General features: G+C 37.3%; 1 protein-coding gene across 1 annotated transcript in view; it reads left to right on the top strand.

The window, feature by feature from the left end:
* XPO4 (exportin 4) overlaps positions 1 to 13,132 on the top strand; it is a 52,093-nt gene extending 38,961 nt beyond the window's left edge. The window contains exons 15-23 of the mRNA XM_066571768.1: positions 1,116 to 1,285; positions 2,217 to 2,391; positions 3,460 to 3,753; positions 4,664 to 4,844; positions 6,288 to 6,406; positions 7,318 to 7,448; positions 8,220 to 8,337; positions 9,575 to 9,667; positions 12,622 to 13,132. Of these exons, the coding sequence (XP_066427865.1) occupies positions 1,116 to 1,285; positions 2,217 to 2,391; positions 3,460 to 3,753; positions 4,664 to 4,844; positions 6,288 to 6,406; positions 7,318 to 7,448; positions 8,220 to 8,337; positions 9,575 to 9,667; positions 12,622 to 12,819 (1,479 nt within the window). The 3' untranslated portion in view covers positions 12,820 to 13,132. The remainder of the gene's footprint in view (positions 1 to 1,115; positions 1,286 to 2,216; positions 2,392 to 3,459; positions 3,754 to 4,663; positions 4,845 to 6,287; positions 6,407 to 7,317; positions 7,449 to 8,219; positions 8,338 to 9,574; positions 9,668 to 12,621) is intronic.
* The last annotated feature ends 6,030 nt before the right edge of the window (positions 13,133 to 19,162 follow it).

Here is a 19,162-nt window from a genome sequence, read left to right as displayed (position 1 = left end):
ATCATGATTTCAACAGTGTGTTCTTTGTAAAGGGCAACTTCTTACTGTGCTTGGACAGCACTAATCATGATTAGAACTTGATCCTGATTTTGCTTATCAAACTAACTGTAATCCAGCTAGCTCACAGAGGCCCCCCATCCTGAGGAGGTCCTGTTGGCTCTAATTTTTGAGAAGTTTTCTCCTCCTCCCCTTTATTTCCACTATTGAAGCAACTAAGAATACTAACACTTCAGGGGGCCTCTCCTTAACAATAATAGGTATCACACAGACTTGTAAATATTTGGAGTCGTATTATTCAGCTCATACATATAGCACAGCTAAGAATTCATAAAGGTACCAGTTGGGCAAGATCCATGTAAAAAACAATGTGAAGAAACAAAACAGAGTGTCTAGGAAATGCACACATTTAGTTTGTGTTGACATGTGAAAATGATTGAAACTTCTATTTAAAGCTTATGCTCAGCCATGTATATAAGTTCTTAAAGGTAGAAGTGTTAGTGGTGTGCTAACAGGAAGCTCCTGCACAATTACTACAAAGTCTTTGGATTTCACTCTTGAGAAACCTTCTTTGAAGGTAGGAGAACAGGCAATTTCAAGGAAGCATATTTTAATGTGCCAGGACCAGAGTGTGACATGTTTCCTAAAAGATGTATAGATTGAAGGAACCATCTGCAGAAAGCAGATGCAGATAAATTGAGGTGAAAATTAATTTTTACAAGTTTCTATATAGATCAAGAATTAGTAATAATTTTTACCACTGAATTTTGAGGAATTATGTCTTAAATTCATGGAAACACTTTTGGGAGGTGATTTTGGGATCTTTTAATTAATAAAGCTTTTGAACTTTCACTGGCCTTAAAAGCTAGACATACTCAAGCCTTTTTTGTAAGGACGTTGAAACTTTTCTTTGTTTTAGCTGTTGTGCTTAAAATCACAAGATAAATTTGGCAAAGATTTTTCTATTACAGGTATTCTTTGCCTTTGTCTATGTAACATTTGTGTAATTTAAGTAGGAAAGAAGTGACAGCCTGAAAAGAATTTGCTTACAATGATTGCCATACACTTTTGAGTTCTGGCTTCTGTAAAACTCACTCATTTTAATGCTTTTCTTATAGATAAGTCTGCCATTTAGTACAGCATTTGGTGCTGATACAGAGGGTTCCCAGTGGATTGTGGGTTACCTTTTAGAAAAAGTGATCAGTAACCTGGCAGTGTGGAGTTCAGAGCAGGACCTTGCAAATGATACTGTACAGCTGCTAGTAACATTAGTGGAAAGGAGAGAGCGGTAAGTTGCTATACCTCTGGAAGTCAAAAAGTTTCTTTTGCTTCCTTTAAAGTTTTTTGGCCACAGTAATCCAGATATAGGACACTTCATATTCATGCCTCTGTAAATTACTTTAGTAACATACTATAACTGCAAAAAAACATCACAAACTTGTCTGACAAGCTGAGGAGTGAGACCTGTATTTGACAAAATATCACCTAATTTTTATTACTGTTTAGAAGTGCACTCTCCTTCCCTACTTTTGTGTCTCACTTTTAAACAGTGAGAAAGGAAAACTCTCCTGGTCTCCACTCTTATTGCAAGGATTTTTATGTTGCTGTTAATTTTTGTTGATTAGGAGTTCAGATACTGGCTAAGCCAGTATGAAATATGTTTTTAAATCTAAATTATGTTTTTAAATACAGGATTTTGTGGATTCAGTCAAATTTCAATAAGTTTTCTTTGATATTGCAAACTGTGAAGCAGGAAGTTGTTGAATGCTTTATTTATGTCAATTGACATGCAATTATACATGCAATCGAAAGACTGTTCTGAAGTATGAGGATTTAAAATGCTTGAGGATTTTTCTTTTTAAAAAAATTAAACCCCAGAGGAGCTAGTTTTGGAATAAATTGCTTATTTTATTATGAAGTAATGAGACTAAGCTTTAATCCATGCAATATGTCCATTAACTCTTGTGTGTGTATGTGTGTAAAACTAAAGCACTTCCTTGCTTTTCTCCTGTATGAATTGATTTATTTTCCGAGTATATACTTTAGAAATCTGAGAGCTGAGGCATTAGTAAGATGAAAATCAAAAGGCAATTTAGCCTCAGAATAAAGGAATTTTAAAAATATAGCAACAAAAAATTCTGGCAACTGCTAGAAACCTGATGTGCTCTGTTCATACAATTTTGTGAAGTCTTTAATGAATTTTTTTTCCCCTCTTTTAGGGCAAACTTAGTTATTCAGTGTGAAAACTGGTGGAATTTAGCTAAACAGTTTGCAAGGCGAAGCCCTCCTCTTCACTATTTGTCTAGTTCTGTGCAGAGAACACTAATGAAAGCTTTAGTTCTAGGAGGTTTTGCTCATATGGATACAGAAACAAAGCAACAATACTGGACAGAGGTAAGCTATTTTGATACTTCTATTGCCTCTATATAAGCCAGTTAGTTTAGGGAATTTTATAGTGACACAAAATCAATTTGTATAACATATTTTGATATTTAATACTGATGATTTTTTAAATTATTCTCTGTTTGATGGTCAATACTTGTATCTCTTGTATCTAAATTGTATCTAAAATTTCTCAACCCAAAAAGAAGCCACTAATAATTAATTGAAGTGTTTGTGAGACAGACAGTAGAGCAATATGTTTGAAAAAGACTATTATGGAAGATTAAAAATTTCCCTTGCACTGGGACATTTCTTCCTTTCATTTTAATTTTATGGTATTATGATTTATTCTGTTATCACTTAATGGTAATGACAGTAAGTAAAAAGCTGATGTGGAACATAATGAAGAGTCTTGACCAGCTCTTTGTGCCCTGGCACCACTAAAGCTCAGATATTTAATACCAGAAAGGCTGATGCTAGAAAGTAGCTGAAATGGCATCAAGAAGCACCATTTGAGTTTGTGAAGCATTGACCTTCTGATAAAAACATGCTTTTATTGGCAGAGCTACAAAATTAGAGAGTTAAGGTAAAACTGCAATGCAGTGGAAGTAATTGGGAAAAAAAATCAACTATTTTTGTGGAAGTTTCTAAATTCAAAATACAGATGATGACAAAAGTGATTTTGCTATTGAGAATCTTAATGTGGCAAAGATAACTGTGAGCATTAATCTTAATGGTTCCATTAATAAGCTGTAACAATTTTCCCCCTAATGCTGAATTTGAAGGGAATAAAATGCTTTGAGCCAGAGAAAGTAATTGTCATTTGTTTAAACACTACAAAATTAGCTAAAATATTCATTTGACACCTGCCTGCAGGTCATGATGGACAGTGAGAGGCACTGCTCACTACCACTTCTGCTTGCATTAATGTGACAGATAATGACATAACTGAGCCATTGGAAACTGGAAGTGATTGCTTTTGGCATGGCAGTACACGAATCAGTTTGCTAAGTGATTTAAACCTCATATCTCATGTAATAGTATGCTTATCCTAATGTGACTTTTTTGGAAAATTTCAAGGTTCTTCAGCCACTTCAGCAGCGATTCTTGAATGTGATAAACCAAGAAAACTTTCAGCAGATCTGCCAGGAGGAGGAAGTGAAGCAGGAAATCACTGCTACATTAGAAGCGCTCTGTGGCATTGCTGAGGCTACCCAGATTGATAACGTAGCAATTCTCTTCAATTTCCTAATGGACTTCCTTAATAATTGCATTGGATTAATGGAAGTATACAAAAACACACCAGAGACTGTTAATCTCATAATAGAAGTCTTTGTTGAAGTTGCACATAAACAAATTTGCTATCTTGGAGAGGTAAATTCAGCCAGGAGGGGAAGGAGGGGGGCAGAGTGTGTGTGCATGCTTGTAAATGTGTATACAGTGCTATTCCTTAAACAAAATAAAATGTAGTGATTTTTATAGAGAGAAAGACTATATAGACACATCTGTTAAAGGATTCCCTTGTTTTAAAACATACACTTGCAAAGATTAAAAGCAGGACATTTAGACTGGGTTTTTTACCTATGAATTTAACCACAGTTCATCACTGGTCAAACACTATGCATGGGTGGCAGAAGAAGACAGACTATGTTGTGTACTTTTTTATAACGATATCAAACTTCTCTGAAGTCTAGTCCAGGAGAATTGCAGCAGTATTCTATGTGGCAAATACTTACCATAGAGACACTGGTTTAGTCCTAGGCAAGGCATTAATAGATCCCAAGAAGTTAACACTTAAAATTCTGAGTTTGTGCATTGCACTTGCATCTTGCACTTAGCACTGTTGGCTAGTTTTGTTTTCAAATTTGGAAGAGTTCCTGCCCATTCCAAACTGGGTATACGCAAACCGAACACTGTTTGTGGCTCTAAACTTCTGTAATTTAAAGTGTGTCCCAGGGGATTTTGTTGGTAATCTAGTTTGTGAGATTAGTGAGATATGCCAGTCTGTCCCAAACCAGTCTTGTCTGGATTTTTGTTAAGACTGAGGAATTCAGAAAATTAATCTTTTGCTTTTTCAATCAGTATCACATCAATATATGGCTATAAGTGTTCTTATTGTCTAAGGTGGCTGTGTTCCTGATGATTTTGTGTACAATTGGTACAAAAGTGATCATACACTGAAATGAAATTTTTGTCTATTGTCTACCAAGTAATGCCATCTTAAAACAAGATGTTTAGCTTTTAGCATGTGGAAGTTTTCTTATTATATAACATTGTTTTATAGGCCAAAGCCATGAACTTGTATGAGGCCTGCCTAACTCTGCTCCAGGTATATTCCAAGAATAATCTAGGTCGACAACGGATAGATGTTACAGCAGAAGAAGACCAGTATCAGGATCTCCTTCTTATTATGGAGCTTCTCACTAATCTTCTATCAAAGGAATTCATAGATTTCAGTGATACAGGTATTAAGGAATTGGTAATTGATGAACCACATGTTGTTTTTTAAACTGTAGGAACCATTCTGGGGCTTGTGTTCAGTCCATGTAAAGTAAAAGCTGAAGTTTAGGCTTGACTAGGTTAGGATATGGAAATTGCTATTTTAAGTAGCAAAGAAGGACTTTTCACTATATTCTAACATCTGAAATTATTATTGCTGTCATAAAATAAATTGTGGATGTATGAAACAGCTTGAAATCTGAATGTAATTGCAAGTCTGAATATGTTGTACCAGCAGCACAAAACAAAAAGCACATAGAGAAGTTGGAGTAGTAAAGTAGCTCAAGAGAGCAGATGGGTGGTCTTCTTAGTACAGGATTCAACTTTTGTGAAATGTTGAGTCATTAAAATTCCATCATTGAGGGTCTTCTGTATTCCTCTTTCACAGATCATGCCTTATGGTTTGTGGGTGTCCTTAAGGGCTCCTTCTTGTATTCCAACCTGTTACTTTCTTTTGTGTATTTGCCATTTAGAATTGCAGTTGTTGCAAATGACATTTGCATGGTTCATATCTCACCATGTTCTATATACTTTGCACAGATAAGAAGCCAGGCAGATTCAATTTGAAACCAAGCATGTTTTGATATTCATTGCTTTTCTGAGGTATATATCGAAAGAGAGAATCTTGTACTCCAAAATGCAGTACATCATTTTTTTTCATCATGCATGCACAACACGAGTATGGAAGCAAATTTAGACTTTGTCCATTAAATGGATAACCCAGTGCTTTGTAAAGTATTAGCTTTGAGATCTGGATGTTAGTTGTGTGGAAAACACTTACCATGAAACAAAGTAATGTGAATAAAACCTAGATGCAATGCCTAGAGATCAAATCTATTGAGAATTTTCTACATACTGCTTCTGACTCAATGCAGGAATTATAAAAGTAAGGTCATTGCCAGTTGATGGGAAATGTAGGCCTTAACCTGTAACTGGAGAAAAGTTGACAAAATCCTAACTGCTGAACTTTCTCTGTTAGCTCTCCCATTTTTTTCTCCTTCTGTTCATAAAATATATTAAAGCATATGTAAATATATATATATAAAGTATAAAAATGCAGTAATATTTTACTCACTATGTGTTTATGTGTGCAGGCATGAAGCAGCTACCACTAGAAACAAATGCAATATTCTGTAATGGAAGGGAGCCCTCAGTATCTGAAGTGTTCTGGTTTAGCATGCCATCTGGTACAAGTGATTATGAAATGCTTAGTCCTAATGAATATAAATATAGAGTGATGTGACAGCCTCCACTCACTAAGTTTCTATTTTAATACAGTGCCTCACGATTTTGTTTGGAGAGAGGGGACTAGTCCTATTTTTTAAAATGTCTGTATTATAAAGAAATGGGACTGTTTCTTCAATATGTTTAATCTTCCTTTTATACAAAATATTTTTTCTTTTCTGTAGATGAAGTATTTAGAGGACATGAGCCTGGGCAAGTTACAAATAGATCTGTATCAGCAGCAGATGTTGTCTTATATGGGGTTAATCTCGTTCTGCCTCTAATGTCACAAGATCTGCTGAAGGTAAGTATATTTTTTACACAGAGCTGCTAGAATATGAAAGCTTTATAGTAATGAATTCCCCAGAATTTGTTCCTCTATGCATTCCACCTCCATAAGCTGAATTTTCTAGACTTCATAAATGTACATAACTCTTCCATAGTTCTAAATACTCTTTGAAAACAAATACTGCAAGCTGAGAAAATGTATATCTGAAGGTCCTAAACAAAACTTTACTTCTAAAAGCAAGTCTGTGCAGATCAACAGCCAAACTTGAAATGTGGCTCATAGAGTTCTTTCTTTGATAGTGTCAGAAATATGACAAGAAGCATAAATAGTGCTGGGGGTTAAAAGTAACTATTTATTTCCACAATACAGATGGCTGTCAATCATAGGCATGAGCAGCTTGTCAGTAGAACAGTAAAATATGAAACAACTGCACAGCAGCATTTCATTGTTGCGCTGTGTTCATGTTTTACTTGGAAGCAGGGCAACACTTCAGGAGGGTGTCTCAACTGTCCCCTCTCCACATACTTTCTCATCCAGTAGCTCCTGCTGAGCACAAGATCCACATCCATTTTAGATCAGACCAAAGCGAGGGATCTACCCTGGGAGCCCCTTAATTGTGCTTCAAATGCTCACGAGGCTTTTACCCCACAGGACTAGATTTGTCTGTGTCTGAAATAAAACTCCTTAAATTTGTGTAGAGCAGATACCAGACTGCCACCATCTACTGTTTATCTTTAGGAATTGTCTTTTATTGTACCACAGTGTTTGTATTTATATAAAGTTGTAGCCATTCTAATGACTCAAGTTTCCTGCTAAAATTCTTTTCTTCATTGCACATCATCAGTCTTGTCTCTTTGTACAGTTGAAAATTGTGCCAAAATAGTTACGTGATTGAATCTAAAAATACCATGCTTTTCTTTTGACAGTTTCCATCTCTGTGTAATCAATATTATAAATTAATCACTTTCATATGTGAGATATTCCCTGAGAAGATTCCACAACTTCCAGAGGACCTCTTTAAGAGCCTAATGTACTCACTGGAGTTAGGGATGTCATCGTATCCTTTATAGCTCTTGGGAATGTTTTTTTAAAAAAAAATCTAAGTTGCTTTTATAAGGACCTGTTAAATATATCTTTTTTTTCCTTTTCCTATCAATATCTGCGTGTATAATTATATATCAGTAATTGACTCTTACTCTGCTCTCTGGGGATTGAGAGTTTCACTGTAGTGTCCACTGAGATTCCAACATTAGCTGAATTGCCTCCGACTTGAGGTGCTTGGGCGCAGCCTTTAAGTAGCTTAGCATGTAAGTTTTTTCTGGCAGCCATTCCTGCCTCCTCCATTACTTCATTTCAGAGTGTGTAACTTCATAAGCCTTCAGCTGGTATCCCAAAGCTATTCCTGAATTAGTCTCTCAGCTGGTAATATAAAACATTGCTGCTGTTCTACTGGGCTGGCTCCAGAGCATTTCCTGTCAGGGTGCCAATGGGCTCTCCCTCTCATAATGGGAGTACCATTTTCACTAATCTGTGGCACGTGTCAGAAACAGATGATCTTGACCATAAGGGACTCTTTCTGAAAATGTTATGTCAGAGAGGGTTATGTTACCTTAGGGCATGTAGCTAATAAAAAAAGTAATGAAGTTGGAATCCTTCCCCCCCCCTTTTTCCTAGCATTTTTTAAATTTGATTTTTTAATTAGCAGCTTTGTAGTGAAAAGAAGCCTTGAAACATACAAGCATTTCAGGTATTTTCTAGTGTCACAACTGGGTAGTTTGACCACCATTTAATTGAAATTTGACTTCAATTCTTTAACATCCATTATCAGAATGAGCTCAGAGGTTTGCCAGCTCTGTCTGGAGGCTGTAACACCATTAGCAGAACAGTGTGCAAAAGCACAAGAAACAGATTCAACTCTTTTTCTAGCAACAAGGCACTTTCTTAAGGTAAGGCATCTATGTTTCTTGTTACTTTGATTTTTTGCATAAAAGTAGCATCCAGAGGCCAAACAGTGATCCTATCCAGATTAATCAGGATAATACATATAGTAAGAAACAGCCTGTTACCTAAAAAAAAAAAAAAAAAAAAGTGTCAGTTTAAGAAGAAAGAAGGCATGAAGAACTGAAGGTACCAGACTAGAATCTAGACAAAAGAGGATGGAGGTGTAGAGGGAACGAATCTATTATTGCCAGTAAACAAAAGACCTGAGCCTCTCAGAATGGAATTTTTATATCCATGCTCTGCACTTGAGATTGACAGTTTTAGCAGTTCTGGTGAAGCTGTGAACAGAAGGCTTCCAGACTTCTGTGAACTGGAGGCTGGATAGAGTATTAAAAGAAGAGGCATGAAAAAGAGCATAGCTGGGAACTAGAAAGGAAATGCTGTCATTTATTCAGTGTATCTAATGAATTATGCATTTTCTTAATTCAGTGTCACGTTCAGTACTTTACTTTTAGGACCATCCATTTTAATGAATTTTGGGGTGACCTGGTAGCAACTAGGTTCCTACTAAGTGGCAACAAAGTAATTGTGAAATCTGTGTGCTTGTCTTCTGATTTTGTATAGGTTTCAGTTTTACTTAAGACATCTTTTCTTACCAAACTGACTGGGATTTCTGAGGATTGCTCATTAAATGCTTTCATCAGACAAGATGAGAGAATGAAAAACTTGCATAATCTTGTCTTTATGTATCTTCTAACTTAACATAGTTTCATTCCTTATTTCTGACTTTCCACTTAAAATTATAATAATCCTCTTTACTAATCTCTTCCCTGTTTGACTTTCTGTGAGCTATAGGAGTCTCCAAAACTTGAGGAAAAGTTCTGTATTTTATTCTGGAAGAGCAAAGGCTTTTTTCATTATTTCTCTGGTATATCTAAAGCTTTTAGAGAAAAATACAAGTGATGTCATGTTTCTCTGAAGAACAGTTGATATAAATCAACAACAGGTTCCAGTGCTTTGAGATGTGAATTTATGCTGTTAAGCTGAGACTGGGCTTCTAAAGTTATGGTACCTAAATCCAAAAATAAAAAATGGGGGCAACAAAGCAAACAACAACCTTGGATGTTTGTAATAAATGTTCATTGTTAGTATCAGAAGTGAAGATGAGCTTCAGCAGCAAATGTTGATAAAGTGGAAAGTTAAGTTTACACTTACACAACTGCTTCTGTTTCTTGATTTCAGATGGTTTTTGATATGCTGGTACTTCAGAAGCACAACACAGAAATGACAACTGCAGCAGGTGAAGCATTCTACACATTAGTGTGTTTGCATCAGGTATGGTATTCAGATACACCCTGAAAAGAAGTCATTTGTTAAAGGAGAGTGGTTATTACTTGTGCACCTCATAAATCATGGAATCATTTGGCTTGAAAGGGGGCATCCTCAGGAGGTCTGCCTATTTTAGCTGCAGGTCTTTGCATTTGTCCTTGCTGAGCCTGAGTGTCTTTAAATGTCAGTCCTGCCCTTGAATGCACTGACTGCACTTGCCAGTTTGGTTTCATCCCCAGACTGGAGAAGAGTGTATTTCCCCTCCTTCTCCAGGTCACTGACTAAAATATTTAACAGGACAAGGTCCAGATGAGAGCTCTCACCCATTAAGACAATAAAATCCTACCTTGGTTGCAAGGGTGCAGTACACAGCTGCTGAAGACCTGCTTACCTTAGGTATCCACTGCACTTGTCTTAGCCATAGATGTAAGTTATTTTGTCTAAGAAGACAGGTTGGTAAAGCATGATTTACCTGGGTAAATCCACACTAGATGTTCTCAGAACCACAGAATATACTGAGTTGGAAGGGGACCCATGAGGATCATCGAGTCCAACTCCTCACCCTGCACAGGACCATCTCAAGGAATCACACCATGTGCCTAAGAGCATTGTCCAAACACTTCTTGAACTCTGTCAGGCTGGTGCTGTGACCATTCCCTGGGGAGCCTGGTCCAGTGCCCAACCACCCTCTGGGTGAAGAACCTTTTCCTAATACCCAACATAAACTTCCCCTGACGCAACTTCAGGCCACTCCCTTGGATCTTTTGACTTTCACATGCCCAGAAATAACTTCCAGGAGTACTTGCTTCATGATTTTCTTAGTCATTTGAAGATGATAGACAGCAGCCAGTAATGAATGACATGAGCCAGCTTTCTGATCCCTTGGGTAGATTGTCAGGTCTTATGAGCTTGCCTGCATCAAGATTTCTCAAGAGATCCCTGGGTTGATCCTCTTTGCTATGCATAGTTCGTCTCCTCCTTGGACTCTGTCTCTAGTCACAAAGGTCTGGTAAAACCTGTCAGTGAAGACCAAGGCAAAAGAAAGCATTGATTATTTCAGCCTTACCTCTTGTCTACTATCCTTAAATCATCTATTCCATTCAGCAATAGAATGCATATTTTCCCTGTTCCTTCTTTTACTCCTAAAGTACTGATAGAAGCTGCTTTTGTTGTCTTTGCTGTCCTTTGCTAAATTCAGCTTTAGCTGAACTTTAGTTTTCTGTCTTTGTTCTTGTCTGGACAGTGTTTCTGCTGTCCTCCTTTCTAGCTCATCCTGCTTCTATTTCCTGCATGTGTTGCCCTTGTGCTGGAGTTCAGTCATTAAGTCCCTGCTTAGCTGAATCAGTGGCCTTATTGTTTTCCTCTGTATCTGTTCTTGTGCTTGGAAGAGGTTATCCTTAGGACCTGTCACCTCTCTTGAGCTCTTTTTGTCTTCAGAGCTCACTCCCACAGGATCCCACCTACCAGTCTTGAAGAAGGTGACATCTGGTCTCATGAGGTCCAGGTCCTGTACTTGGCTGCCCTCTTTCCTGGCTTTCCTGGGAATCTTTAACTCCACTATTTAATGATAACTGAAAGGCTGGCATTAATTACCACATCCATGACCAGCTCATACTAGCTGTGAATAGCAGATGCAAAGTCACACCCCTGGGTAGCCCATCTGGTATGTGAGCAAATGTCAGGGAGATAATCTCTTGTAAGTCTGATCTGGAAACTTCCTCAAGTTGCTTTAAGATGACTAAAAGCCCTGTTCTGGGGATTTGTAACGAGATCTCACTCCAAAAGATGTCCTCTTTACTGCTTCTCCTCTGATCATGATTCCTAAGCACTCAACTAGATTGCTGCCCAGTCTGTAGAAAAGCATTTTTCATTTGAGCTGCCTTTTCACAGAAGTGTCAATCTTCTGTCATCTTCTGCCCTGGAGAGCTCTAACCAGCTTCCGCCTGTCCCTTGGAACACTCCAGTCATGCCACCTGTCCCACCACATATCAGTGCCTGCAGTAATGTTGCAGCTCTGAACCTGCACGTGAAGCTCTAGCTCCTTCTGTTTCCAAAGCTGAACACACTTCTACACAGACATTTCAGATTGGTCTCCTTTCAGCCTGTTTCATCCTTTGAGGTGCACTTTTAAACCCATCACATTTGTGTTCTTAATGCTCTCAGTCTCTGTTTCTTTACTCATCTGCAAGTTGTTACCACCATCCCTCAGCAAGCCCCTGAAAGCCCTTCCTGCCGGCTTGGCAAGCCTTTGGCAAAGACATTGCTAAGCCACTTTGTCCTATGGATCCTTGCTCTTGTTAGCAGCCCTTATCCCTCAAAGAGGGACTCATGAACGTGTAAAAGAAAAGGACCCTGTGATACCACCCACAGGTGACAAATTCTTACTGTGTCTACCCTGACCCAACCCTTCATGGGTAGAATGGAGGGAACTGCCGTTCTGACTCCAGTGTCCTTCACATGCGCTCCCAGAGCTCAGTCCCTTTGGACTTGCTTCAGGTGTTTTTGTCTTTTTTTTTCTGTCTAAATAAGCATGAGAATAAGTAGGATACTCTTAGAAAGGAATCTAAGCTCTCTGTCCCAGGGAAGGAACCCTAGAAAATGGAGAACCTGTGGGAGGAGATGATTGGCATGGAATATGGGACAGGCATCAAGAAAAAACAGTCCAGTCTGCAGGAATAAGCCTATGCTAAGGAAGAGCCAGAAGGCTCTTTGCCTTAAAATTCTCAACTTACTCTGCACTGCAAAGCATTGTGCCTTGCTTTGAAGACTTCTTTAGCCTTAGAAAATACTCACCCTGGTTGAAGGATTTTATCTGGTTTAGAGGTAGGTGAAAGGCTGTGAGGACAGGTGAAGAGGCACTGATGGTTTTCTGTCACAGCCTTTATTCTGAATCGTGTTCTGATGAGAGAAGTTGTATATATTGTATCTCTCTCTTTTTTTTTTTAATGTTTGTTTAACAGGCTGAATATTCAGAGTTAGTTGAAACATTGCTATCAACTCAACAAGATCCAGTAATTTACCAGCGGTTAGCAGATGCCTTCAACAAGCTTACTGCAAGCAGCACTCCTCCTACACTGGACCGTAAGCAGAAGATGGCCTTCTTAAAGAGTTTAGAAGAATTTATGGCAAATGTTGGTGGACTTCTCTGTGTAAAATAAACAACAAAACTCTATGCCTAATTTAGACCCTTTCTGCAAAATGCACTGAGAAATGCTGAATGCTGACTAAATCTTGTACCTGTCTCTGGGTTCTTTGCAGCCATCTCAGATTCTAGAGAGCCTGGAAGTTTGAACATAACACCACGGAATAGGAGAGGTCAACTTTGAATCAGCTTCTGCTATTATGTGTTAGCTGCAATCTGTCATACTTGGGTGTGGAAGAGAATGAACAGAAAATCTGAATTGAGTTTTTTTCCATTTATGTGCAAACAGATATGGGCACAATGAAATAAATGCAGTGCCTTTCCCCCTGCGCTGGTTTAAAATATGAGTGGTCATGTAAACATACAGATTTCTTTTCTACCCAAAATCATGTTAGAGTGTGAAGCAGATACATATAAAGCTCTAAACAGTTTAGCTGATTTTAAGCTTTATTTTTCCTCTCTTAAAGTTTGAGTTTGTGTTCCAACGGGGAAGAAAAACCAAATGGTATTTTAACTTGTGTTTAGTTCTGTTTTTCTACATCAACCTGACATTGCAGGTTTAATGCAATGCAGGTTTTTACATTATGTTCTGCTGCCTAAAGTTCAGAGAAAAAAAAAAAAGATGTATATTTTTGTTCCCCGAAAATGAACTTTAGGAACTGTAGCCATTTCATTGCCTTAATTTAAAAGAAAAAAAAAAGAAGCTCATATACTTTAGGTAAGAACTTTAAGGCAAAATTTGACTCTTGAGAGTTGGTTTAGGATGTTGGCACTGAGCTGCTGTGTACCTGTTGCAGCCCTTCATGTTGACGTGTTGTTTTGGAATGAGTGTCTAATGCAAGGTTCATGTGTAGTTTTACTTTCAGTATCTGTCTTGATTCTCACCTGGGTTGCATGCAACTGCAATGTGTTTCTACACTGAACTGTTTGCTGAAGCAATAACAACCCAAAAGGTGTGAATTACTGGCAAACTTTGTAAAGTTGGGCATTAGCTAAAACAATTATGCTAGCACAGGGGCATCAAACCCTTTTACTCAAGCATGTCTGTTTGACTCCAGTGGGGAAGGGTAATTGGGAGGTCTCTGCTGTAGGAGATTTTTGTTTTTTGCTGAATCTAGTCCCACTTCTGCAGAGCTCTCTCAGCTGCTCTGCTCTTGCTTGGTTTTTCATATCAGCACTTTAGCTTTTATCATAGCAGCATATAGTGCCCTGATTATATAGAACCAACAAGGGAGAGCAGCACATGAATATGAAAGCAAGGCCTGCTTTGTCTCCTGTCATGAGCCAGAGGAAACTGAAGCAAACACAAATGCTACATGTCTAGTAAAATTATTTTTGTGGAATAACACAGAGGCAGAAGTGGGCCCTTCTGTTTAAGATCTCTGCTAGATTATGCTGTTAAATATTTCCCATGTGTTTTTACAGTTTATATAAAAAGTCTGGTATACACTTTTATATGGCTACATATAGCTTCATATAGTGTTTGCAATTCTGTGCCATTCTTCAGCTATTCATCTCAAAATTAGTCACAATAGCCAGAATCTCACAACAGACACAAATCTCTAATACTGTGCTATAAGTGATCTGAGGTTTGTTGGGTTTTTTGTTTGTTTGATTGATTTTTGTTTGTTTGTTTTTTGGCAGTGTTTTGTTTTTTCGTTTTCTGTGGGGGTTTTTTTGGGGGGCGGTGGGGGTTTTTTTGGTAAGTTAAATCCATAAGTGTTTCAAGCATGGATCCACAAGGCCAAAAATACCATCTCTTTATTACACTTTTCTCTTTTAATTTATGTGAAAACTGGGCTAGGACAGATTTACACATTACAAAGTGACCATAAAACTTCTTAGATAATAGTGTACCTTCCCAGATAGTATTTTATTTCTAAGATAACTTGCATAGCATTTTAGAACAGGAGAATTGCTCTCAATTTTTTCTTTAAATTCTAGTGCTTTTCTTTAAAGGATTTATTGACTGTGCACTTGCACAAAATACAATGATCCTGGCAGATCACTCTGTTTCAAACTGTTGTGATGGCTGAGTTTTTATTTTTAAATTGGGGTTTGCTGTTTTTGAAACTGCTTTTGGGGTTTTTTTGAGTTTATACTTTGGATGGGGCAGAAGTTCTGAAACCTCATTTTTTTCAGATGAAGGGCACTGAAACCTGGGAACATCAGCAGCAGTAGGAGCTGCTGGTTTGTTATGATGTGCCTGATGTCAGGTATCTAGACTGAAGTCTTCAAAGAGATCATAGCAAATATTCCATGTTTTGGGTCTGACTGAGTAACTGATACACTCGGTCATCCTTTCTTTTATAACTAGCTCTGTCACTATTGTTTTATTAATCCTAAAACTGGCTCACTATTTAAAAGTATTTATTAACTTTAAAGGGTTGAAATCTCTTGCATATTGTGATGAACGGGAGCACAAATTGAGTTTGTATTCTGGGCAAAGTAATGTGCATACCCATTATTTTTCTTTTCAGGCCCATTGTGTTGTAACAAGCAGAAACACACAGCATTTCTGAGTATCAAGACTTTAGCTAAAGTATGAACACCCACTTTCAAAGACTAGTTTTAAAGGTGGTTTAAAATTTTCCTTTGCCCTTTGTTTAAAAATAATATTATATGTTAAAGGAAAACTGTCCTAGTAAGCGTTTGGGGGTTTTTTTGTAATTTCCTGCTTTATGTTACACTTGCCTGTTTTTTAATTTTCCTTTCATTCTCATATATTTAACAGAGATCTTTCCATGCCATTTTATGTTTCTTTTTAATGCTAAGATGTCTCTGCTTAGTGACATCCATGAAATGGTTGCAAAGGTTTCTGGAAGTAAGTCCTGTTCATTCATACTCTTCCCGGTGACTGCTTCTATCCGAGCTATTTGACTTCTGTATCCTTTCTGTACCAAAAAAAATAGAAAAAAAAGAATTTTCTGTGATCATCTACACATTCAGTTGCTATAAATCAGGGTGTGAAAGCACATTAAGGTCCACAGGAATGACTCAGACTGTTTGTAGTGAACACTGAGAGATGACTCAACATAAGTGTCCTGAAAGTTCCATAGCATCATTGCATTAATTTTCCATTCACTGTGGAGAGTGAATAATGGTTCTAAAAATGCACCTGTTTTTTGAAGGAAGAAAAAAGGCAATTCAAACCAAGTTATAAATGCTGCATGATACAATTGTAACAAATATATTTGTCTAGACTTTCCTTGCTGAAACAGATTATTGGACCAGTGTTTTCATTCTGAGACTAGCTTCTTTTCCGTTTTGCCAGCTCCTTCCCCACTGTAATAGTTAGTTCTAATGCTGGCATAATAATTTTGTTCAACCTATAGTTTTGAACACTGACAAGCATCAAGTTCAATCATAAAATTGAAGACCTTGTTAAAAGCACAGATACACAGCAACAGGAGAAGGGGACTGGATGCAAGAAACTTCCACTTTCCATGTGCATTTATGCCTTAATTAGCTTCACTGAATTACCACCAGAATCTGCTACTTTTTGCCCAGAGGTTTGTGTTTCACCATTTAATGGTAAAGGGCTCACCTTTTTTCTCAGGAATGAGAAACTTGTTTTCTCAGCATGTCCAAATCCTACTAGTTGAAAGAGAGGGGTTTGAATTGGAGTCATCGCTTTCATAGTGAGAAGAGCTCACTAAAGCCCCAGTGTTTACCTGGGCAAATCCCTTTATATCTAAGCCATGTAGTTCTAGAAAATAAGCTTGTTCAGAGCAGTCAGTTGTCCATTTAAAATCTAGTTCTTTAAAAGGGAAAGCAAATTCTAATTTGTGGTCTGTGAAACTATTAAAAAATACAAATTTGCAGCATTTTGCTTGTAAAACATTTCAAGTAATTTCAGGTTTGGTTAAGTGATTACATAAGAAGGGGTGGGTTTTTTTAATGAAAGTAGCTTGATGAATATAAGCGCAGGAGTAGGAGCCAGGCTCCTCTAATTTTGTAATGTTTATCCACAGGATCCTCTGTGTCCATTGGCAAGTCACTCAAACTGTGTTATTGTTAAAATAGCATTAACACCTACCTACCTCACAGGGATGTTGTGAGGATTAGCTTATGCCTATAAAATGCTTTGAGGATCTGAGATGCTATGTAAATATTATATACTTTAATTTTAGTTTTGTGAGGTGTAAGATTTACTGTAATGAAAACAGAAGATTTTCATAATGGTAAAGCCCCGTAGAGGCAGCAGTGGTGCAGTATTCCCAGGACTGATCTACTGCAGTACAGTAATGCTTGCTGTGAAATTGTCATTATTTCAATTACAGCCAATTGAAATGGCGGCTTCTTCTTATATAAGGTGAGATTCCCCACCAGTGTGCCTCAGTTCTGATCTTCAAAGAGAGAGGACAGTTACTGGTTATTCAGGCTTTGGTGCCTCTGCTTGTGACAAGTGCTGCTTGTGGTGGTAGGGTTTTGTTTGGTTTACTTTTGGTTTTCTTTACATTTTTCTGCAAGGAACAAATACCACACGTTTCCCCCATGTCTGTTCCAGTCACTAAGTATAACCAAAGCCTAATGATAACAATTAAAATTTAAAGAGCCAGTCCTGTTCCCCTGCCCCTCATAAATTTGCATTTGGGTAGCTTGTGCTCTGTTTTCAGTAAATTAGATTAATGTTTTCTAGTACTGATGATGAAACAAATCATGAAGTGTGTTTTGCTCTACAGCCTCAAATTCTCAGCTATCTTATAGAGCCCTTTTTTCAGTATGAGATTTCTTGGGGCCCTAGAAACTAAGATACCTCTGGCTTTCCCTTCTCTTCAGTGAATTAAAATTGATTCTGATTTTTCATTTCTTCCCATTCCCTACCCTGCTTTTCCTGTCCTTTTAAGCTGCTGTTAAGCAGATTTGGAAGGCCCTTCCAACCTCAGAGGAAGATACTACTACCCATGTAATTTTCCAATCTGTTACAGCTTGATACTTGAAATTGATAAAAACCTCTCTAATAGTATTCACCACACATTTCAATCCCCATTAAACCATTCTGGAATTTTCAATTAGGAAAAAAAATACCTATATTATTTGTTTTCTTTATGCAAAATAAGAAACCTCCATGCAGTGAACATGCAGTTTTAAGGCAATAAATGCTAGTACTGCTGTTGGTCAAGTGTGTAAATATTTTAAATGTGTCATTCAATACTGTGTTGAGTTTATATATTAAAAACACAGGGATTGAAGTGCTAGTTGATTTCAAGTATTGTTTTATCTGTACAGTTGAAGATATGAAGTTGCATAGAAATATTTCACGTTTTATTGCAATAAGACTTGGGAAATGGCTGTGTAATCAAGCCTTATCATGACTGAATTTTCAATTTTGAAATGATCACTTTGTGTATTTTTAAGATCCATAAGCAGGAAGAGGATAAAATTGTTTTCCACTAAAGACTTTTTTATTTTGTTTTGGCCACGTGTGATTTGTGTGTATTCTTGTTTAATATTTTTCTAAAATCTCACCTGTGTTGAATCCCTCAAAAAGCATTTGTTATCCTTCCTTACAGTGGAAACATAAATAGCAACATTATGAAACCTTAGGCCACACCTTTTGCTCTTTGGCTACAGTGAATGCACAGTAATTAGGTTAAAAGCTGGTGGAGTAACTTTAATTTACATCAGCACTTACGGCATGAGTTTGTCCATCAACAGAAAGTGTGATTAGGGGTGCCACAGCAGTATCTCACACTGGACTGCAATTACCAGAAATAATACATAATCAGATTAATCTTTTCCCCCATCTTCCAAAAGAAGTTTTAAGAGTGACTTTTCTGGTCACTATTACTGGTGGCATTTGTCTACTCAAAAGGAATACTGATTTCTGGGTCTTTAATTTGTGTGTGTGTGTATTTAATATAAACAGTTTTTATGATGGTATCTGGCACAGAAATGTTCTCCAAGCTCATAATCTGTTCCTATGTAAGGAGCTTCTAACAACAGCATGTTACTTCATGGATATCAGAAAAGTTCAGTTACAGGCAGCAGTTCCTAATGTGCAATTACATTTAAATAAACTACAGCTATTTTCTAGTGTTCCCCTCCTACTTCATGCACTCACATCATTTAGATAAGGAAAAAAAAAAGCTTCACAAATCCTGAAAGTAAAACTACGCAACAACTGTGGTAGTGACAGCTTGCTATATATCTTGGTTGTATGTATCACTAGAATTTTACTGGTTTCAAAAGTAAGATTATGCAGTTACATATTTATATTAGCATGGTTTCGTTCAGTGAATATTTTGGAGAGGGACAGAAACATTTAAGGTAATTTTGAGGAAATTCCTGAATGCAATTGCTAAGACTAACAGCAGCATATCCAAGAGTCTTTCATGTAGAAAATTGAACTATTC

The sequence above is a fragment of the Molothrus aeneus genome, chromosome 2 (assembly GCF_037042795.1).
Source record: "Molothrus aeneus isolate 106 chromosome 2, BPBGC_Maene_1.0, whole genome shotgun sequence".
NCBI lineage: Eukaryota > Metazoa > Chordata > Aves > Passeriformes > Icteridae > Molothrus > Molothrus aeneus.
This window is presented reverse-complemented; position numbering and strand designations above follow the sequence as displayed.